Source organism: Tamandua tetradactyla, chromosome 11 (assembly GCF_023851605.1).
Source record: "Tamandua tetradactyla isolate mTamTet1 chromosome 11, mTamTet1.pri, whole genome shotgun sequence".
NCBI classification, from domain to species: Eukaryota; Metazoa; Chordata; class Mammalia; order Pilosa; family Myrmecophagidae; genus Tamandua; species Tamandua tetradactyla.
In genome coordinates, this window is record NC_135337.1 from 96365888 (window position 1) to 96382532 (window position 16645).

The window sequence follows — 16645 nt, forward strand, 5'->3', positions numbered from 1 at the left end:
GAAGCATGCACCCCCTCTGTTCCCGCCATGGGCTCATTCTGGCCTCTGGGCCCCCCCAGTGTGAGCCCCTGCCCCACCCCTTCTTGCTGGGTGACCCCAGGCAGGGGACTTTGCCTCTCGGGCCTCAGTTTCTCCTCTAAGCCTGGTCGGGTTCTGGGAACGAGTGTCAGTCTCATCATTGCACCCCATGGGTCTCAGGGGTCCCACGGCCGGGGGTTGGGGGACCCACACAGGGCGGTGAGGTGAGGACCTGCCCCCAGGACGGCCCCTCGCAGACATGAACACGCAGCAGGCAGCAGTCGGGGGTCCCGCTTTATTCGGGATTGAAGAGGGCCCACCCAGGCCCAGACCAAGGGAAGCCCAGGCCTCCCCACCTCCAGGGGTCTGGCTTGCCCTGTGCCCGGGGCGGCCTGGGGGCCCGACCAGCGGGGCCCCACTTGGCTGTGGCCACACAATGGCCAAGATCGACCATCCGGTGGCAGCGAGGTGTCACTCACAGCCCAGGGAGGCCCCAGGTGTTCCCCCACATGGGGTGCTGCAGGCTGCTGGGGCCAGGGGGCCATGGCCGGGCTGGGGGCGCAGGGGTGTTGGGGGGCATATGGCTTGGGCCACGAGGCCAGGAAGGGCCTGCAGGGAGGCTTCCAGCGCGTCCAGGCGGCTCTCGAGGGCGGCCAGGCGCCAATCCAGTGCCTCCTGCTGGGCCTGCAGCTCGGACACCAGGTCGCACATGAGGCTCTGCGCCTGCACGGGGGACAGACAGGCACAGGACATGGGTGGGGAGACGCACAGACGGCATGGACGGGGAGAGAGGCAGAAGAGAGATGGGGGGTGAGAGGGACAACCCAGCACCACCTGCACCCAGGAAGCTGCCTCCCCAACTACTCCCTGCGTGGGAGGGGGTCCTGAGACCCCCTCCCCACCCGCTCCTCCTCCAGCCCCAATGGCTCTATTTACCTCCTCTGCAGTTTAAATCTATGTAAAAGCAGCTGCAACATTAAAAAATACTTTAACGGGGAATCAAATATAGATTCCCAGTGTCTTGAGCAATTGGATCTTCCGGTCACAGTGGACCCCTGCAGATGCGGCCCATGTCCGCAGGTGGCCTGACTCCACCCCCCACCCCCCAGCAACTGCAAGCCCCTCCTCTACTGAGCGACCCCCGCCTGTTGCTGTCCACTCACCTTGGCCAGGTCGGCGAGCGAGTTGGCCTGTTCGCTCAGCTTCCGCTGTTCCACCTTTACGCTCCGCAGCCTGGGGAGACACGGGCAGGCGGGCAGGCGGGGTGGGGGCCCAAGGGCCCTTCGTGCAGCCCCCCAGGAGTAGCCCTGCGGGGCACGCAGCCGGGGATGAGGTGGGAGGGGCAGGCCGACCCCCACGCAAAGCGCAGCATGCGGGGACCCCGGAGCGTGGGTGGGTGTGAACCCTGCCCAATGCCACCATGCTCCCCGCCCCGGAGGACACTTACTTCTGAGCCCTGTCAGGACCCGGTGGGGCAGAGAGAAATCACAGGGACATGTAACCTCAGCGCGGCCGTCCCTGCCCACCTGCCACCCGCGCCCCCACCGCTGGGGGTCCTGAGGGGCAGGTCCGGGCTGGGACTTCGCCCGGGAAGCCCGTTTCAGGCAGGATACCCCGTCGCCCCCGCCAGCCCCTGGGGACCCCCAAGACTGGAGGAGCAGGTGAACAGACACCCCAGCTCTGCAGGGTCAGGGTGCATGTGAGAGCTGGGGGCCAACTGAGAGACCCGACAGGCACCCAGGACCCCTGAGCTCACCCTGAGCCCCCCGAGCCCCCTGAGCTGGCCGCCCACTCAGCGCCCCCATCTCGGGCCTCTCCAGCTCAAGAGCCGCTGTGGCTCCCTGAGGCCCAGGCCAGCCGGCCTGCCTCTGTGGCCGCCTCCCCCAGACTGAAGTCCCAGCTGTCCTCAGGGTCTCTGAAACCACTCCATTCCCTCAGCCCTCCCCCAGGATCCAGGTTTTCTTCTAGGAGGGAGCAGGGGGTCTAAGGGTAAGCAAGATGGTCCTGCCCCAGGACAGAGGGACCCCAGAGCCGGCTCATCTCCTCGGCACCTCCACTGCCCCCCACCCCCAGGGAACCTTCTAGAAGCCCCCGTCACGGGGAGCCCAGGCCTGGCACAGCTGCTGGGGAGAGGATGTGCAGGGGGTGCTGTGTGCGGGCAGGATGGGGCACGGCCCCCAGGCACCCCCAGCCCCCAGCCTGCAGTGGGAGGCGAAGCTCGGTCGGGGGGCGTCCCGGGACCTGGGGGGCCGGAACCCCATTTCTGGTCATGGCACGGGGGCTGGAGGGGCGCCTGCCTCTCCTGCCCTGGCGGAAGCAGAGGCGCAAGGAGGCTTCCCCAGCTGCCCGGGCGGCCCCGTGTCCAGCGACGGGACAGGGAAGGAGAAGGAAGGTGCTCGACCCTGGGAGGCCTCGAGGAGACCCACGTTGAGGGACCCATCGGACACGAAGGGAGTCCACGCCTGGGAAGCATCTCCAACAAGCCGATCTCTAAGGGCCAAGGCCCAGGAGCTGGGGAGGGGCCGCGGCGGGAGTGGGTCTGCCTGGGAGCCAGGGGCGGTCAGGGGCCTGGCGGGCCGAGCTGGGCCCCCGTGATAAGAAGGCCGAGGAGACCCGCAGCTGGTACCACACCACCCGGAGGGAGAGGCGGGGACCCTGTGGGGACATAGGTGGCCCTGGACACATGCCCTCAGCCGCAGCATGGCCAAGCCCAACCCTGACCCCCGCGCAAAGGAGATCACAAAGGGGGTGACCTTGTCCTTAGGAAAAAGTTACGGGCAGGGGGGTAGGTGGGTGGGGGTGCAGTGAGGGAACAGATGGGTGTGGTGGAGGGAACAGATGGGGTACATTTAGGGGACAGATGGGGTGCTGTGGTAATTAGAGTCAGGTGTCAACTTGGCCAGGTGAAGGCACTTAGTTCTAATGCTGTGGCCACGAGCCAATGGTATGTGAACCTCATCTGTTCCTGATTACATCTGCAGTCGGCTAGGAAGCTGCCTGTTGCAATGAATGATGTTTGACTTAATCGGCTGATGCTTAAATGAGAGAGCGCAATGTAGCACAGCCCAAGGAGCTCGGCATTCCTCATCTCAGCACTCGCAGCTCAGCCCAGGCCTTTGGAGATGCAGAAAGGAATCACCCTGGGGAAAGTTGTTGGAACCTAGAGGCCTGGAGAGAAGGCCAGCAGAGACCATCCTGTGCCTTCTCATAAGAAAGAACCTCATAGAAAGTTAGCTGCCTTTCCTCCAAAGAACTAACAAAATAAATCCCCTTTTATTAAAAGCCAATCTGTCTCTGGTGTGTTGCATTCCAGCAGCTAGCAAACTAGAACAGGTGCAGTGGAGGGGACAGATGGGGTGTGGTGAGGGGACAGATGGGGTGTGGTGAGGGGACAGATGGGGTGTGGTGAGGGGACAGATATTGGGGCAGGCAGTTCGGGTGTCCGGGTATGGGGCTCTCGGTGTGGGGTTGTACTATTTTTGGAAATGTCCTGTAACTTGAAATTATTCCACCATGAATGGTGTAAAGGGTGGAAAAGGCAGGGGTGGCAGTGCGTGGGGGACCAGGGGACATGGCCGAGCGTCACCGTGCCTGCCCACACGGCCGCAGCTCCCCATGTGGCCGGCTCCCCTACCAGCTCTGACACACCACGAGCTGGGCTCAGAGCCCCTCCAGCTGCCACGCGCCCTCCCCACGGCCCTGCCCTGCTGTCCCACCATGCCGCCACCCGCACTGGCAGGTCCTCGGGCAGGATCAGATTCCACAGGGGCTCCGAGCCCTCAAAGGGAGGAGGGGGCCCATGGCGCGGGCTGGGAGGTCCCCAAACCTGACCAGGCTCATGCGTCTCAATCCCCAGACAGGACACGGCACCTCACTGCCAGCCCCCGCCTTCCATCCGCCCTGCCTGTGGCTTCGGACCCTCTGAAACGCGCCTTTTCCAAACGCAAAGGGTGAAAGGGTAAAACCCACCCAGATTCTGAAGATTTAGCTCGGCAGAAAAGAAATCCAAGGCTCTCCATGGTGACTGCTTCTGCCGGTCTCAGGTTAAAACGACACTGTTTTGCATACATGGGATCAAGCGATCTATTAGTTTGTTTCGCTTGAATCTTTTTGGTTTTCTCACATGGCGACTAGCAAAGTGAAAATGTGTGTATGTGGCTCCCATGACACTCCCACCAGACAGAGCAGTGATGGCATATTTTGGGCTGCAGGCCCAGTCTAGAGATGCCTGTGCTGGAAAATAAAGTCTGATGGACAAGCCAGGCCCCTTTCCCCATGTGGCCCTCGGCCCCAGGGCGCTCAGTGCCTGGTTGGACGCTGGACCCACCAGGAAACTTAAGTCCCAAAGCCCCAGCTGCTCTCAGAATCAATTGTACCCTGTCAGGTGCAGCCCGAGCGCTGGGTTTCAAAAGCCCCCCTGATGCCTCCAAACAGCAGCTGAGGACGAGAGTCAGGTGACAAAATAATTCTATGGGTAATGGGATGACACAGGAAATGAGTCATTTCTAATTATCGCACCTGATCATATGCACCAGGCCACAGATTCATTTCTGAGCTCCCTGGCAGCCAAAGCGAAAAGGAGAAATTGCTTCAAAGCCCAAAGGGTACAATTCTTCTGTTATTCTGGAGACTAAAGTATGCTCCCTGCTTACTGGGGACTGAATTGCCCCCACAGACCGTTCACCTTCTGACCCGTCCTGACCTGTGGCCCCCTGGGAAGAGGCCCTTGGAAAACACTAGGAATGACGCTGTGGCCCCATGAGCCCATTTCGGAAGCCACATGGATGAGGTGGGCCTGAGGCCATGTGGCACGAGGCCTAAGGAGAGGAAATATAGGCAGAGGCACAGGCCGTCAAGTGGGGAGGAGGAGCCAGAAAACACGGCGCAGGCAGTCCAGGGACCCCCGACGGTGGCGGCGGGCGGTGTGGCTCGGTAAGCAGGGCCTGCAGGGACCCTGACACTGGACTTGAGCCTCGAAAACCACAAGACCCATCAGCTCACGGAGAGACGGACGACCCAGACTAGAGAAGGCGGCCGGGGGGTTGCTCAGGCCAGGCCCATGCCTCTCTGACCAGGTTAGCCTGGGTCCTGGCCCCCACCCAGCCGGGAAGGACAGACACCTGGCCCGGGGGCAGGACGAGGCCCAGCAAGCTGCCTGGCCTGGTCAGCGGCCGGCAGACACACACATGGGAGCGGGAAGGCGCTGCACTTACTGATGGATGGCTTGGAGGAACTTACGCTGGTGTTTCCGAACCCGGGCATGGTCTGGCTTTTTCGTCAGCCTGGTGTGTTTGTAGATGAGCCACGTCTCCCTGAGAACATTAGCAGCGGCATTTTTCACCTGGATCCAGAGAAGGAAAAACCTTCAGGGGAGGTGTAAAATTCTGGAAGTTTCCAGAAACATCCAGAACACCCTGGAAATGTCCAGGTAATTCTAAAAGCCCCTGGAAATGCCCTCCGGGGTCATGAGACTGTGTAATGGCCCGGGCAGGCCTACATCTGCCCACCCTGGGCCAGGCCCCTCCGCACTCCTGGCAAATGTAACTCACGGAATCCACATCACGTGCATTCTGTACCTGGGGAAACTGAGGCACAGAGTAGTGACCACCCATTCACTGGGCGAGGCGGCCAGGAGAGAGGCGTGCCCAGAGGGCAGGTGGGGAGGGTTGCCCTCAACGAGGAGCCCAGAGGGGGCGGCGCTCACCCGCTTCGTGAGCTGCGTGTCCATCATGAAGTTGTGTACGTGCTTCTCCGCCTTGGAGAGCTCCAGCTTCCGGGCCACCACGGCCACCACAAGCGCCGTGCAGCTGGCCCCCTGCGGGGTGGGGGCGTCAGCGTCCGGCCTTGCGGGCCCAGGCCTCGCGCCCCTCCCCCCCCCAGGAAGGCCACCCTGACTGCACGTGGCCCCTAGGGCTGGGCACTGGCGGAAGGGGAGACTGAAGCCTGAGGAGGGGAGCCCGCAGCAGGATCAGCGGGCAGCGGCCCGAGGCCCTGAACTTAAAAGCTAAGGCCAGCGACCCTCAGAGGGTGGCACGGCCAAATCCCACGGGTCCTTAGGTGGGATGAGAACGGCACTGTCAGAAAAAGAGGCGACGGATGAACCGGCGCCGTCACTGCCCTCCTGGGCAAGGAAGGAAGCTCTCAGGGAAGAGGGAGAGGGTTGCGCCGGGCCGCCCTCAGCCGACACCCTGGCGAGCGCCCCAGGACACACGACAGCGCCGCAGCAGGGAGCCAGAGACCCCAGTTCACAGGCGCAGCGTGGAGGCCCCCAGGGCGGGACCCCGCAGGAGGCAGCCACAGCATCACAGGGCACCACTGACGGGCTCGGGGGACCAGCTGGGGAGAGGGGGCCCCCAGTACAAACTGTCCACCCAGTGTCTCCCCAAAGATAGAAACACAGATGTCCGTGAGCAGACAGATGGACAGACGGCCGTTCCCACGCAGGAACATGACACGACATGGAAGGGTTCGCCTGGACCCCGCGGTCATGTGGGCGCACCCCAAAGACATCGTTGAGCCCGTGGCGGGACCCTTAGAGGGGTGCCCACAGCGGTGGCGGGGGTCGAGGGCGGGGAGCGCTTGTTTGTAAAAGTAGTAATTGAACGATTTACAGGAGAGAGGCGGCTGGTCTGCACTCCACACGGGTCCACGCGCGCATACGGGGCAGGGCTCGGAAGCAATGTGGGGACGGGGCTGAGCAAGGCGAGGGCTGAACGTGAGTGGGGGCTGGGGGTGGGGCCAGCAGAGCGTCCAGCAGCAGCTCGGGGAGTTTTCAGGCGGGAAGAGGTCTGACGTGGGCCTGGGGTCCACTCCAGGATTGCCTCCCACTTGCCGCGGCCCCCGAGGAGACAGGAAAGGGCAGAAACGAGGGTGCTCAGGGCAGGAGGTAGCGGGCGGGGTGAGGTGGTCCGAAAGGCAGCCAGGACCCAGGAGAAGCGGGGCGGGGGTCCTGGACACCCAGGACAGGTCATCAGCCCCAAGAGGGGCCGGGGTAGGGGGGGGTGACGAGGCTTGTCCCGACCCACCAGCCCTTCTTCCCTGCTGCAGTCACTGGGACTGGGGGGAGATGGCAGGAGCTGGGGGTTTGCAGGGCTGGGGGCCTCAGGAGCGGGGTCCTGCAGGAGTGGGGATAGAGGAACTGGGGCTCCAGGGCTCACCCAGCTTCTCTCTAGGGACAGAAGGACGCCCTTGGGGAGGCTGGGGGGCCAGCAGCATGGGGTCCGCCTGAGCCTGGGCAGGGCTGGCCCGAGGCCACACAGCCCGCCCAGGGGTCCTGGCCGGGATCGAGGGCCCCGCAGGAGCCTGAAGCTGCTCTCAGGGAAAGCCCACGGGGCCCACAGCCCATGGAGCATGACGCAGCCAGGCAAAGGTGCCTGCGAGGTGGCCACAAGGGACGCTGCCCAGCAGTCCTGGGATACGCCATGGGGTTGGTAGTGCCAAAAGTGGAGCTAGGACTCCACGGGGGGCCCAGGGGGGCCTCGAATCTCTAAGTGGTGACCCCAATGTGGAGGGCGTCTGGGGGAGCTAGAAATGGGCCCCCCCCCAGAGGCGCAGAAGGCTGGAGCAGATGATCACTAGTGAGTTACTGATGAGGGGTGGCGGGTGGGGGACCCTGGCGTTCAAACGCGCGGGTAGACGTGGAGAGAAAGAAGCTGCTGGGGGGCAGGGGTGGACCCAGTGATCAGACGAGGGAAAGGGGCTCCAGAAGCCCCTGCCATGGGATCCTACGCCGATGCAGGAGACGGGGTCTGCCTGGCCCACAGAGTCGCCTGGTGTACACTTTATTCCCCAGTAGTAGCTCAGGACACCCCGGAAGGCAGCCAAGAACGGAAGGGCTCCAGAGGCACCGCCCGAAGCTGGGGGTCGTGACTGGGCATTCCCAGAGACTTCTGGGCCCTCTACCCAAATGGAATGACTGCATCCTTGTGACACCCAGTGGGGAAACCAAGGCACAGAGGCATCAAGCCCCTCACACCCGATCTAAGGGACGGCAAACAAAACAGACAGCAGGGAACAAAGGGGCTGCAACTGCCCTGTGCTCAGGGTGGGCCACAGCCTCTGGCCAGGACATCCAGCCTGAAAGGAGATGTCCTCGGGGGTTTCCCGAGGTGTGGGTCCCACCTCCCCGCAGAGGGAAGGGGCAGGGTGGGCAAACGCGAGAAGAAGCTCTGACTCCTGGCAGCCCGTGAGGGGATGAGTTCCCCATCAGCGGGGGTATGCAAGCGCTGCCACGGCTGGAGGCTGGGCCCTTACCATGATGCCGGTGAGCAGGCACACGCCCTTGCCACAGTAGGTGTGGGGCACCGTGTCACCGTAGCCGATGGACAGGAAGGTGATGGAGGTGACCCACATGGCACCCAGGAAGTTGCTGGTCACTTCCTGCTTGTCGTGGTACCTGAAGGGTCCGGCAGGGCGGAAGGGCACAGTCAGCCCACGCTGTGGACCTCTGTCCCCGCCCCCCACGCAGCAGCTTTGTCTGAGGAAGGGGATGTCCCTGGGGGCCGCGGCAGGGGGCACCCCACCCCCTCCCCAACTCCCCGCCCAAGCTGCCCTCCCTGGTTCTGACCGACCCTGAAAGTGCACAGGGTGGGACGGGAGCACAGGGCAGGCACGGTACCCAGAGGGTCTCGAGGTCCCTGGGGTAAGAGGCTGGGCAAGGGGTCCGGGGGTTCTTGGGTCTAAGGGTTGCGGAGTCCTGGGTCATGGAGTCCTGAGGTCAGGGGGTCTTGGTATCGCAGGGTTCCAATATTCTAGGGTCCAGGGTCCTAGAGTCATGGGGTCCTAGGATTTGCAGTGTCCCAGGTCGCGGGCCCGCGGGGTCAGCGCCGGGCGCCCACCTCTCACAGACGCGCACGGTCCAGGCGGCCAGCAGCCAGGAGCTGAGGCTGCACACCAGCAGCGCGGTCCCCGGGCACAGCGTCATGAGCGTCTTGAGCGCGAAGCGCGCGTTGACGGCCACGCGGCTGAGCGCGCCGATGCTGCGGCTCGAGGCGTCGGTGAAGGCGCGGCTGTGCAGGAGCAGCGCGCGGCCCAGCAGGTAGAGGCGCAGGAACATGGGCGCCGCCAGCAGCACGTCCACGTCCGCCTCGGCCGCCGCGGGGCGGAGTGCAGGGCGCGGGGGGCGGCCGGGGCGCCCGCGGCCGGGCACGGGGTGGACGGCACACACGGCCAGCTCCAGCGAGATAAGCAGCAGGCGCCGCCGGCTCAGCGCCAGCCGCCAGTCGTCCGCCCCGCTGTCCACCATGAAGAGCTGCGGGGGGCGGCCGGTGGGTCTCGGCCCCGCTCCCCCGGGTCCACCCTGCCCCCTCCGGGGCCCGCCCCGACGCCCTCCCGCCTTGCGCCCTCGCCCCCAGCCCAGGGCCGCAACGGCGAGGGCGGCGGGAGTGACTCGGCTGTGAGAGGGACCCGGCTCCACCCGGGGAGGCGGCGTGCCCCGGGGACTCGCTGCCCTGCGCCCAGAGGCGCCTGCTGCGACCCTATTCACAGGAAACGTCCAGAAGAGGAGGTGGGTGGAACTAATGCGGTTTAGCACCAATACTCGAATGCATGCAACACCCCTGGACCGCTCACTTTAAAACGGGCTAGTTTATAGTTTACAAGTTGTATCTCAATTACATTTTTAAAAAGCCTGGGCAGGGTAAACTGAGGCGAGCTGTGACTGGAATGCACACACACCTGCCTGGACGTGCGTGTAAAGCACAGGTATCGATTTTCCTCTTCCTGGGGTGTCATTTTTGCACAGGAAACAATAAAGATGTTTCAGAATAAGAAAAAGAAAAAAAGACGCCCTTCCCTGAAACGACTGGAAGGCTGGTCATAAAGGCGGGGTGCCGCCTTGGCCGCCCCGGGGTGCCTGCTCCCCTCAGCGGTGCCCGGGAGCCCCGGAAGGAAATAACACGTATTGGTAAGGGCCATTAGGGGTTCTGCAGCCCGAGGCAAAACCCGGGCTCTTGAAGCTGTTTTAAAGGTCGCTGTCTGCCTCCGCTCTGTGTTTTTCGCATTCGTTTCTATCTTTTTAAATAACATGTTAAAATAGCATCTGTGCGATGACTAAGTCTTTGGTACCCTCCTACATTCCCCACCTGCGGAAATGCCTCGCTTGCCTCACCCTGGCTCTCGCAGGCGCCCACAGCTCCCGGGAGACCGGGCTGCCTGACCTCTCTCTTTTCAAAGCAGGCTGATTGGGACACGCTTCACCTCGCCAAGGCTACACCTGGGCGGGTTTTAGTCATTCACGGTGGGACACGGCCAGGCTGAAACATCTTTCCATAATACAGCACCCCCAGCCACGCATCTGCCTTGCATCTCTGTGGATGTACTCATTTATTCCGGACATTTCCTAGAGGGGAAATCGCACGGCACATGGCCTTTGTGGTTTTGGTGGCAGCGAGTCTCCAGGCTTGCTGTGGGCTCCTCCTTTTTCACAGCCGAGTCTCACCCCACCACCCACGGGCCATGGGGTGCCGCTGTTCGTCAGGGGACATTCGGTGGCCCCCACCCCCCGTGACTGAGGCTGCGAGGCGAGTGTGCAAACGTCCCTACCTCCCTGGGTTGCAAACGCCCAGGAGCCGAATGCTGGGTTCCGCCGGAGCTGCCGGCCTTCCCCTCGCGTCTGGTGGCTTCTGGCTCGGCCCCCGAACCCCGCAGCCCCCTGCAGTCCCCTCTGCAGCCCAACTCCCAGGCTGGGGCGCCCTGAGGCCCGAGGCCAGAGGTCAGGGACCAGATCTGGTGTCCTCTGCCACCCCAAGGTGCTGTCAGCTCCCCCTGCAGCCTGGCCTGGTTCCTACTAACCCCCAAGCCTGGGAAACGTGGGTCCCAGCAAGCGAGGAAAGGGCACGGGCCTTCTGGGGCCCAGGAGACCCCAGATCCGCGGCCCCCTCTCGCCACCTGCTTCCACTTAAATAGTCAGCGGGAAGGAAAGCCAGCACCCGCTTCAAGGGGCTTCAGAGGCTCCCAGGGCGTGTTGAGGAGACTGTTCTGCTTCCTGGAGCAGATGAATCGTTCCACGTTACGGGGCTGGGGTCGGGCCTGGGGCCCCACGGCCACTGACCTGGACCTCCCGGGCGTGGTACAGGACGACGAGGCCCAGCAGGATGACCGTGGAGAGGCTGATGAGGCATTTGAGCGCAAATGAGTACAGAGACCCCTGGGCAGAGAGAGGGGACGTGGGACGGCGGGTGCTGGAGAGGCTGAGGCTGCCGTGGCCGAGTGCGTGCTGGCGTCGCCCAGCAGGCCCCGTCCTCATGCCCGAAGCTGGGCGGTCAGCGGGGAGAAGCCCGGCCTCGCGTGGGTGCAGCACCTCGCAGTCTACAGGCTCACCCTCGCGTGAGCCTGGCACTTTACAGTTTATGAGGCTCAGCCTCGCATGGGCCCAGCACTTTACAGTTTATAAGGCCTGGCCTCACATGGGCCCAGCACTTTACAGTTTATAATGCCCGGCCTTGAGTGGGCGCAGCACCTCACAGTCTACAGGCCCGGCCTCACAGGGGCCCAACACTTTACAGTTTATGAGGCCCGGCCTTGTGCATGCCCAGCAGCTCCCCGTGCACTGGCCTCGGGGCGGGGCCTACCTTGGCATACACCCCCCAGGACAGCTCCGTCTCGGTCACCATGACGACAAGGCCAAACATGCCGAAGATGAGCGCGTAGTCGCTGAGCCGCTGCCGCTTCTGGAAGAGCGCCCGCCGCAGGCCAAGGCGGGGGCCCACACTGGGGGGCTGCCCCGGACCCCCACGCCCACCCGGCCCCGCGGCCTCTGCAGCTTCCGTGGCCTGGGCCTGGGGCTGCTTGCCCAGGGCGCGGCCGGGCGCGGGGTCGGGGAGGGCGCGGCCCAGGACGCCCGGCCCTGCCCCCGGCAGCTGCCCCCGGCTCATGGCCGCCCGCGGCCCGGCATGGCCCTGTGGGAAGAGGGACGTGGTCACCCAGGCAGGCGCCACGGCACCGGATCCCTCGTCCACCCTCGCCCCAGAGCCCCCACAGCCCAGCGTCCAGTCGCACGCCAACTCCTCCCGCTCCAGACCTCCCGCTCTCCCCACACCCACCTGCTCGGCTGGCCCCACCTCTGGCCCCTGCCCCCTGCCCCCCTGTCCCCACCTTCTGCCCTCTGCCCTGTCCTGTGGCCGGGACGCCCACTGATTCCCGAGCGACGCTGAGTGCAGGGCAGACACGTGTCACAATGCCCGCTGAGGCTGAGGCATGAGCCCGGCGGCTCCCACCGCCCTCCCAGCGCCGAATACACATGCGGACACCGTGTAACTGAGGGGTGAGGGATACCCTTGGGCTCCCCTCGTTTGGGGGGATGCATGAGACCCCACAACAGGGGCCAGGACCAGCCCTGGAGTCTTGGGGCCAAGTGTGCAGTGCCCGGGGCCGGAAGCCAGCCTCAGTTTCCTTTCCGGGGCCCCTCCCTACACAACCCTACCTCCCTGCTTGAAACCATCTATTGCCATCGGACCCCCCAACTTCCTGCCTGCACCCTGAGGCTCGGAGACCAGCAGCACACGGCAAGAGTATGGAAGTATCTCCCCAGCTCATCCTCGCGATGCTACTCAAGCCCCACAAGGGGACGGATGGCTGGACAGGCCCCTAGACCACGCCGGGGCTCCAGAGAGCCACGCGTTCCCCAAACCCCGGCCTGGGGTACAGCTGGCCCAGCGAACGACCTTCGGGAGGTTCCGGAGATACCGCGTGGGCTGTGACTCAGCAGCCTGCAGCCGGCCCAGCGCGGCACCGGGTCAGAGGGGACGGAGGGGACAGGGCGGGGTGGCGGCCGGTGACAGGAGGCGCAGGGGCTTCAGCGGCTCACGCGAGGACACACATCCAGGAGCAGCAGGACAGACAGAAGGCAGGCCCTGCCAGATCCTTGCGGGACCGAGTGGCTTGCCCAGGACCCCACATGAGCCCGTCTCCCGCCCTGCTACCCCCTGGGCCCTGGAACCCCATGAGACCACAGGATCGCCAAGAAGTTCCCCCAAGGGCGAGGCGTCAGGGTGCCTGCCGCAACAGAGTTCACACAAGGTTTCTGGGGCGCGAGGCCTCCATTCCCTGCAGGCGGGTGGGGGCTCCGCGCAGCCCCCACCCCTAATGACCCTCAGCCCCAGGCAGCCCAGTGAGCTGGGGGGCGGCTCCTTGGAGCTTCCCACGCCCAGGCGTGGGACCAGAGAGGACCCGGAGTGCTGGGGGTGGAACGGCTGCCCAAAAAGGGGACCCCAGTGGACGCCACTCCGTGCTGGGGCCCCTCGGGAGGGGGCGCCCAGGCAGGTCCCCAAAGGCAATGAGCCCTCGCGTGGGAAATGCTTAGCAGGTCGTGAGCGCTTGCCACCGGCCGCCACCCAAGTGGCCTGAACCCTGGCCCAGCCCCCACTCCCAGAACCACAGAACGTTCTGGACACGTGGGCTCCCCACGGGTCCCCGGGGCAGCAGGAGGCTGGGTCCCTGAGGAGGTGGAAGGGCCCGGAGACTCCCCAGCACCCCTGCCTGGCCCTGCCGCCCCCTCCGCCAGCGGCAACCCCAATGCCAGCACCCACAGCTGCCAGCACCCAGACACCCACACCTGCCGACAGTCCTCCAGGACGACCGCTCACCTGCTGGCCTCTGTCCACCAGCCGGGAGACCCCTTCCCACACCGGCCTGGCCGGGGCTCACGGCTACCCCTGGGGCCAGGACAGGTTCTGGTCTGCCCTGAGAAGAGCTCTCAGGGCTCCACACCTGACGCCCCCCTGCTTGAGGGTTCCCCCATCTGAGAGCCCCCCACCGTATCCATGGAGCCCGGAGACTCACTGCGCCCCCTCCCTCCCCCACCCCGCCGTGAACCCAGCACCCCCACCGGGACGCGCGCTCGGGAAATCCTCACTCAGGCGACGCCCACAGCGCGCGCACGTCCCGGTTCAGACCCCACGGACAGCCCCCCTCACCCCTGGGCCCTGCCCCGAGCGCGGGCCCTCGGGGACCCCCATCCCACGTACCTGCGGGGCTCGGCGGGCGCGGGCCGACGCGGCTGGGGGGCAGACGGCCCCGCGTGCCCGCGATCCCCCGGGGGCCGGGCAGGGCGCGCGCATCCCCCGCGTCTCCCCCGCGCCCTGCGCACCGGCGGGGGACAGAGCGCCCGCCAGGGCGGGGAGAGGAGGGGGCGGTGCGACAGGGACGGCGCCGCGGATTGGCCGAACCCGCTGGCACCGCCCCCGGCGACCCCGCAAGCCCTGCCCACAGTTAAAGCCTCTACACTCCCCGGCGTCCCCGGAGGGGCCTCCCACACGCCTTCCCGCACGACGGAGGGACCCGAGCCCTGAGCGAGGCGGCAACCCCCCAACAGCCCTCGGGACCCCCTAACACCCCCTTCCCGGAATCGGGTCCCCTAAAATGCCCCCACCTTTGAGCGCCAAGTGACCCCCCAGAGGTGACAGCTTTGCAAAGCAGCTCACTAGCCCCCTGCCCAAATGAACGCGACTCCTCTGTGGCAGGTTCCACGGGGGTGGGGTGGGGGTACTCGCAGGAAGGGGGACGCGATCAGGGTGTCTGGAGCCAGGCAGAAGTGGGGGACTTCTAGGGCTCTTGGGGTCCCACAAGTGTGGCTTTGAGGCCACCTTTCCTGGGAGGAGAAACCCCACTCAGAGATCCCTGTGCCGACCCCAACAGGACGGCTGAGCGGGGTGAACTGGGTTGCCATGGCAGGGGCTCCCCCCAGGCAGCCGCCTGCGCCCCCAAGGGTGACTTGGGATGTCCTGGGGAGCACTGGGGGCCCACGGCAGAGAGGACCTGTACCGTCCCCCAGCTCCCATGGGGTGGGGGTGGCTGTCCCACTATCCCACTAGAGTGGGGGTGCCGAGCTGGGGCCCCTATCCATCTTCCAGCCCCTATCTTCTTCCTTCCTTGCCCCAGTGCTGGCCCAGCTCAGGGTCATTGACTCCTGGACACTGCCGGGCCCAGGGCTGAGGCCAGAGTGTGTGACAGCTGCCCAGGGGGCCTGGGCCAGACAGGGTGAGCGGGGCAGGCACCGGGGGAACGCTGAGGGGTCCGAGCAGACACCGCAGCTTCGGGGGGCAGGGGGGGACCCTGCTTGGGCATCAGGTCTTGGCCACGCTGGGGGCGGCCGCACCCCTCCCCACACCTCTGCGTCTGCCCCCGGCTGGCTGCTCCCACCTCCATGCCTTGCACTGGCTGAACCCCGAAGCCCACTCCCCCCCGAGCCCCCACACCTTCCCAGGGCCCCCACCCCGGAGCAGCCTCCAAGACCCCAACTGTGGTCACCCCAGGAGATGCGGGACGCAGTGCTGCCCCCAGCCCAGCTGGGGCCTGAGCCCGACCGACGTGGACACATCCAGGAAGTCCAGTTGCGGGGCTGCACCCCTCCCTCCAGACAGGCCCTTGGGGACACCCTGGGCCTCTGGCTGGGTTCTTGGGCCCCTCCCAGGGAGCCTGACGGAGTGGGCTCTCGGGGCGCCTGGCCTCCTTTCCAGACCAGCAGCGGCAGAAAAGGGGCTGGGGGCTTGCGAAGGTGACCCCCCCTGAGGCTGTCCCTGAAGCTCTCCTCACCCACCGGGTCCTGGCAGACCCTCGGGCCGCCCCTCCCAGGCCCCCAGCAGCCCCTCCGCTGTCCCCTCACCATCCTCTGAGCCCTGCTGGGCCCTGGGTTGGGCCCTGTTCCCCCGGCTCCGATGGCTCTAGGAGGCCCAGCTGCCCCCACGCGTCAGATGGGAGAGTCAGTGGGAAAGCTTTAACTAGGGTGGTCGCGGGGGCGGGGGGCTTCTCGGGAGAGGTGGCGCTGGAAGGGCTGAGGAGCTGGTCCTGGGAAGAGCGGGGGAGGGCGTGGGGGTGCTGCACATGCAAAGGCCTCAGGGCCCCACCCGGGAAGAGAGGGAACTGGGGGGTTTGGGGGGGGGCACGAGGGAAGGCAAGTTTGGGGGCGGGTGTCCGGCAGGCTGCATGGGGTACAGACCCGCTACTGTGGGTCCTCGGGTCAGAGGGGGAGGCAGGGCTCCTTCCTGGGCTCCCCCAGATCCAGGGACCCCGAGAAGCTGGCTTCATGCCGTCAGCATTTATCAAGCACCTCCTGTCTGTAGGGCTGGTGCCCTGAGGCACAGGCGGTATGGTGACAAAGATCCATGAAACCCGCCCCCCCCCCCCACACACACAGTTCCAGGGCAGCAGGAGAGGAACCGTGAGTAGATAAATACACGAGGCACCGGGGATGTCCTGTGGCTGGGGGGTGGGGAGGGGGTGCCCGGGACGGCCTGCCCCATCCTCCTTTACCAAACCCTAACCAGCCTAAAGACGTGATGGGAGCCTGGGTGACAGGCATGGGGTCCCGCAGAGCTGCCAACATGTCGAGGGGCCCTATCAGCCCTGCAGGGGACTCACCCTAGCAGCATCCCTCCCCTCCGTACGCTCAGGCCGGAAGGCTCCCTGTGACTCCCAGCCAGTGGGGCCTGCCCACAACCTTCATGGGCTGCCCACCCACCCCCAGCCTACCGGTCCCTCCTCTCCATAGCAGCCACGGGGGTTTCTGCAGGTCCTGACACCAGGGCCTTTCCCAGCTCCGACGCCTCCATAGGTCCCATCTACAGCCACCCCCTTACCAGGTCTCAAGATCCCGAGTGCGTGGGCTGTGCCGCCTCCCTGCCTTTGCCCG

The 16645-nt window shown here is 65.4% G+C and overlaps 1 protein-coding gene across 2 annotated transcripts; it reads right to left on the minus strand.

Moving 5' to 3' along the window:
- Positions 1–242: 242 nt before the first annotated feature.
- On the minus strand, positions 243–11671 carry KCNN1 (potassium calcium-activated channel subfamily N member 1). 2 transcript variants are annotated; one of them, XM_077119648.1, is made up of 8 exons: positions 11589–11671; positions 11069–11164; positions 8856–9268; positions 8272–8413; positions 5723–5833; positions 5232–5359; positions 1182–1251; positions 243–741 (listed from the first exon to the last, which is right to left on the minus strand). In XM_077119648.1, exons 1-8 carry the CDS (start codon positions 11646–11648, stop codon positions 490–492), a joined length of 1272 nt encoding a protein of 423 aa, XP_076975763.1. In that variant the 5' UTR covers positions 11649–11671; the 3' UTR covers positions 243–489. The 2 variants fall into 2 exon arrangements, with proteins under 2 accessions (XP_076975763.1, XP_076975764.1); XM_077119649.1 differs by lacking the exon at positions 5723–5833.
- Positions 11672–16645: the final 4974 nt, after the last annotated feature.

Coding starts and splice junctions, on each gene's coding strand:
- KCNN1 (XM_077119648.1), bottom strand. CDS start 11,648: ATGTTTGGCCTTGTCGTCATGGTGACCGAGACGGAGCTGTCCTGGGGG. Junction 9,269..11,068: donor ACCACGCCCGGGAGGTCCAG/GTCAGTGGCCGT, acceptor CGCCCCCCGCAG/CTCTTCATGGTGGACAGCGG. Junction 5,360..5,722: donor ACACGCAGCTCACGAAGCGG/GTGAGCGCCGCC, acceptor CTCTGGATCCAG/GTGAAAAATGCCGCTGCTAA.